Source organism: Alexandromys fortis, unplaced genomic scaffold, assembly GCF_014885135.2.
Source record: "Alexandromys fortis isolate MF-2015 unplaced genomic scaffold, M_Fortis_MF-2015_v1.1 scaffold_319, whole genome shotgun sequence".
NCBI classification, from domain to species: Eukaryota; Metazoa; Chordata; class Mammalia; order Rodentia; family Cricetidae; genus Alexandromys; species Alexandromys fortis.
In genome coordinates this window covers 865,272-870,836 of record NW_026068193.1, presented here as the reverse complement: position 1 = coordinate 870,836, position 5,565 = coordinate 865,272, and the positions used below count along the sequence as shown (strand labels likewise).

Below are 5,565 nucleotides of genomic sequence, written 5' to 3'. Positions count from 1 at the left end.
TTTCTTTTTTTTTTTTCTCTCTCTCTCTCTCTCTCTCTCTCTCTCTCTCTCTCTCTCTCTCCCTCCCTCCCTCCCTCCCTCCCTCTCTCTCTCTTTCTGTCTTATGTAGTCCAGGCTATCCTCAAAAATCACAGTGTAGCCAAGGACCCTTCAACCTCTCTCCTGCCTTTACCTCCTCAGCACTGGGATTCCAGGTATGCTGCCTGGTTCTCTGTGTGCTGGGGATTGAACCCAGGGCTTCATGCATTCAAGACACTCTAAGCTGAGGCACATTCTTGGGCATATTTTCTTCTTCCTTGATGGGATGTTGCTGTGTAGCCCAGCTCAAGTGTGAACTGCTTCTGCCTCTCCTGTTTCCCAGACACTGAGATTTCAGGTGCAAGCCATCACATGTGTTATAAACTCTAAGGGACTTAATACTTCTTAATTCTCTGTCATAATTGTAGAATACAAAAGGCTTTGGGTCTCTGCTTCATGATTCTGCCTCTATTTCCCCTTGTGACAAATTTTACTGCTCCCTTTTTCCTATTGTCTGTTACTTCTAGTATCTAATACAACTTTCCCCTACCTTTTCTGTCTGTTTTAATTCTTTTATTAGATTTATTTATTTTATGTGTATGAGTGTTGCCTGTATGTACGTCTGTGCACCATGTGCATGCTGGTGTCCAAAGAGGTCAGAGATGGCATCTCATTTCCTGGAATTAGAGTTACAGACAGCTGTGAGGCACTATATGGGTGTTGGGGACTGAACATAGGTCCTCTGCAAGAGCAGCAACCAGTACTCTTAGCTTCTGAGCTATCTCTCCAGCCTCTGTGTTTGTGTTTGAGACTAAGCTTCAAAATATGACTCAGACTGTCCTCAAACTTGTGATTTTCCTGCTCCAGCTTTCCATTGCTGAGATTACAGGTGTGCATCTAATATAATTCTTGATATTCTGTATTTTCACTTTCAGATTTTTCACCAGTTTTTTTTTTTTTAAATAATTCCTAGGGGTCCAGCGTTTCTTAGTAGTAGGAAGAACACAAGCTTCAGAACCAGAAGACAAATTTACAATCAATCCCACTACCTTGCCAGGCGGTGGTGGCGCACGCCTTTAATCACAGCACTTGGGAGGCAGAGGCTGGCGGATCTCTGTGAGTTCGAGACCAGCCTGGTCTACAAGAGCTAGTTCCAGGACAGGCTCCAAAACCACAGAGAAACCCTGTCTCGAAAAAAAAAAAAATCCCACTTACCTTTAGATTACACATATTACCTTGGATTAGGACTAGAATTTTTATAACTCAATTTTTCCATCTATCAAATGCTAGTTACAACATTACTATTGTTGTGTATATATATGATGATTAAACAGAGGACATTACCATAGGCTAAGGACAGTGAAAGCTGAGGTCATATGAGATGCTGGCAGAGCCAGGACTAGGATCTGTTTCCTGGTTCTCCAGCCTGCTGATAGTTCACTTTGCTCTCTGATACAGCTCATCTGGGGCCAGCTGTCTCCTGCCTAGGACTCACAAATGTTCAGTAGGAAATCAGAAGACTTTAGGGGGTGGGTTTACAGTGTTTCCCTCTCTGGGGAAGAATGCTAACTTCTGTTGTACCAACCACTGCCGGCCTGTCACAGAGCTCTTCACATGCAGAGGCTTGTAAGCACATCTTCATATTTTGCTTTCCATGAATGAAAGGGAATATCCCTTACCTGAAGTACTGCATGGTTTTTCATGTTATGTTTTTGGAGGTATACTGATCTTTTTACATGGTTGCTTGTCTTTTATTTTATTTTTTATTTTGATGCCAATCTTTTTTATGGCCATTAGTAAATATTTTGGGGACTTCCAATCAGCATTCATCTAAGTTTAAAAACATAGAAATCCTCTCAGGCCCAAAAATCATTTTAATGTTTCTCTAACTTTGAAATTAATTATAGCTCAGAAATTCAGAGTGGTGTGAAATTATTTGGGAAGTTGAAATATTTCCTGATTAAAAAACACTTTTTTTCTATATAGATGTAATAGATCATTTCAGTTGCCTGAGACCATGATATTCTATTTCAAAAACATGGCAGTGGTTAAAAACTATTCCTTGCCACGTTTCATGTTGTGACATTTAGCATCTTGAAGGTGGTGCTTCCCAGCCCACCATAGTGAGAGATTGGTTATTAACATTAGGAGTTTCTCTTATTTGAGTGGTGCCACCAAAGGGCCTCTGTGGCTGCTTGGTTAGCAATGATAATTATTTTCAGTTCAATCCACCAAACCTCTATTGGCTTTCATACAATTATTTGCCTGTTTTTCTAATCTACCTTGACCAGGACCAAACTTATCAAAATAATTCCTAGGTCACAGAGTTGAGCCTAGGCCTTCTTATTTTTTTTTAATTACTGTTTTGAGTTAATTATTATGTGTCTGCACGAGTGCTGCAGTGTACATGTGGAGGTCAGGGGGCAGCTTGCAGGAATGAGCTCTCCTTCTACCATGTGGGTCTGGGAGACTGATTTCTGGTCATCAAGCTTGGCAGCTTGCTGAGCAGTCTCACAAGCCCAGGATATGGCTTAAAGCCGGGAGTTCTGAGCGGTACCTTTTGGAGGCCTAAGTCCTTCCTGAGGACTTAGGATGGGCAACAGAACCAGGTTAGGTTAGGATGTGCCAGTGACAAAAAATAAGTAAATAAATAAATAAATAAATAAATAAATAAATAAATAAATAAAAACTGTCTATAGCTGGACTTGACTCTGGCCTTCTACCCTGTGCCGGATACCTACGAATCTACCACTCTTATCTGCCCACCCATACTTCCACATCCAGTCCTTTTTCTCTTTTGACTCATCTTTAAGAGAAACATAGGGATACAAGCTGCACTTTTAGTTTCCTCTAGACTTAATGGGAAGCAAAAACATAGGCATCTGGGGAATCATTTCTTGGGGTTCTAACCCAGGTGAGTCTGCCTGGTGCCTCAGATGGGATGCTTGTATACCTGCTTCGTATTTCAAGCCCATGTTGGGAACCTTGTCTAAAATGTTCCCTTTTTAGATCTAGTCAGGGGTGAGCATACCATGGTCAGCAGGCTAAGCCTGGCCTGCTGCCTGCTTTTGTAGAGTTATATTGGAGCACAGCCACCTCATTTGTTTACATATTGTCTGTGGCTGCTTGCGCGTGCCGCAACAGCAAAGTTGAGTAGTTGCAGCAGAGACTCCGTGGGCCACAAAGCTGAAAATATTGACTATCTGGCCTTTGCCAAGAAAAGCTTGCTGACCCTCTGATCTAGGGCATCTCTTTTGCTCAGTGTCTCCTTTAGTTCATGCCCTTGGTGGAAGCAAAAGAAGCTGATGGCTTCCTCTAGCCATAGGCTAGTGGACACCTTGCTTAGGTGATTTGAGTGCTTCTGTGTGACCATACGTTATTGTATGTGTAACTGCACTCTGTGAAGTGGGCTGGTAACTTCTTCTTCTTTTTTTTTTTTTTTTTTGAACAGTAACTTTAAATTCTGCTGTGTGTGGGGATAGGTTAAAACTCTGGCCTCTTATCAGCCCTGAAATGGCTCTTATCTAGATCAGATTTCACTGTTTTCCACTTCCTGTTGGTTTTCCCTCCAGTTGGTGTGCTGTCTTAACCACACCCCTTTCTTGAGGTTGCCTTGAATCTTCTGCTCTTATCTTCTATAGAGAATTAAGTCAGCCTGTCCCTCTTCTCAACTACATCCTTTTCTTCCTTCCTTCCTTTCTCCCTTTCTTTCTTTCTTTCTTTCTTTCTTTCTTTCTTTCTTTCTTTCTTTCTTTCTTTCTTTCTTTCTTTCTTTCTTTCTTTCTTTCTTGGTTTTTCGAGACAGGGTCTCTCTGTAGCCTTGGGGCTCTTGTAGACCAGGCTGGCCTTGAACTCACAGAGATCCACCCGCCTTTGCCTCCGAGTGCTGGGATTAAAGGCCCACCCGCCTTTGCCTCCCGAGTGCTGGGATTAAAGACGTGTGCCACCTGGCTCATTTGTTTATTTAAGACTTTTATTTTGTATGTGCGTGAGTGTTTTGCCTTCATGTATGTCTGTGTATCGTGTGCACGCAGGGCCTATGGAAGCTAATAGAAAGCACACGATCCCCTGATCTGGAGTTGCAGAGTTGTGAGCTGTCAAGTGGGTGCTGGAAATAGAACCCATATCTTCTTTTTTTTTGTTTTTGAACCCATGTCTTCTTAAGCACTGAATGATCTCTCCAGCCCATATATCTTTTTCTTTAAATTCAAACTGTAAATTTTCTGTCTATTCCTTTTCTTGGTTTATTCCCATTCCATATCTGGGCCACAAAAAAAAATCCCTAAGTTTCTTTAATATGTAAGTTTAACTATTGTATTTGTATTATGTTCATGTAAATGAATTGCTTGTCTATGAATTTGTAAGTTTCTGTGAAAATGTCTATTCCTGAGTATTTTTCTTCTAGTAACTAGTGCAGCATTTGGGAGTACTTTACAAGCAATTGTTGGCTAATTGATTCTTCTTCTTCATCAAAGGTCTCTCAGCATTTGATTCGTCCTCTGATGGGTGTGAGCCTGGCTTTGCAGTGTCACGGGAGGGAGCTAGCAGCATTGCTTCGGATGAAGGACCTAGAGATCCAGGGCTACCAGGAGAGTGGGGCTGTGCTGAGCCGAAGTAAGAGGGCATTGGAGGAATGGGTGGGAAGTAGTAGTCTAAGGGTCTTAGAAAAGGGGAGTATAATTTGCATTAAAAATACTTCTTGAGCTAGGGTGTTGATCAGTTGGTGGGGTGCTTGCTTAGCATATGCCAGCTGCTGGGATTGACCCTTAGAACTGTATAAATGGGAGTGCTGGTGTATGCACAGATGGTCCCAGCACTCGAGGTAGGAGCAGGGAGTTATCCTTGGCTACACAGTAAGTTCAGAGTTAGCCTGGGCTTCATTAGACCCTGTCTCAAAACAAAACAAAAACCCCAAACAACAAAAAAAATTTTCTCTCCAAGGATAGGTGCTAGGTCCCTACAGCAGCTGGGGACTTGATACTGGATGTCCCTTCTACCTGCCTCAGGTACCTGGCTGAGGCCCATGTAGTGAGCAGAAGCCATAGCCAGGTCCAGATATGTCCTAGACGGTAGGGAGAAACGACTTCAGAAAGGGCCAACAGCTCTTCAACATTGTGTTAGCACAATGTGAGCTCCAGAGCCAAGGAACCACTATAGCTCCAGTTTCAGAATAAAAGCTCTACACAGCCTTTGTCATTGCGGCAGGAAAATCTAGAGCAAATGCTCCCGCTGAACCGTTGTTGCTAATCTCCCCAGTTTCTTCTTCTGTCTGTCCTCATACCCTCAACCCTTTCTCTCTCTGACCTAGGGCTCTGTGGGTGTCAGGTCTCTGGCTTCTTTTCCTAGAAGTCCTGGGTTCTCTTCCCTATCATCTGATAGTTATGAAACCCACCCTTAGGCTCATGTTTCCTTTATCTCTTCTTAATTACAGGTCGATTGAAGACAGAGCCATTTGAAGAACATTCTTTCTTGGAACAGTTTATGATAGATGTAAGGTATTTGTTCTTTCTCCTCCTCCTCCTCCTCCTCCTCCTCCTCCTCCTCCTC

At 42.7% G+C, this 5,565-nt stretch overlaps 1 protein-coding gene across 2 annotated transcripts in view; it reads left to right on the top strand.

The window, feature by feature from the left end:
- The window catches only part of Nhej1 (non-homologous end joining factor 1), a 97,477-nt gene that overhangs the window by 13,495 nt on the left and 78,417 nt on the right, over nt 1-5,565 (top strand). For both annotated transcript variants that reach the window (XM_050129653.1, XM_050129652.1), the window contains 2 exons: nt 4,494-4,632; nt 5,450-5,508. In XM_050129653.1, the coding sequence (XP_049985610.1) occupies nt 4,494-4,632; nt 5,450-5,508 (198 nt within the window). The remainder of the gene's footprint in view (nt 1-4,493; nt 4,633-5,449; nt 5,509-5,565) is intronic.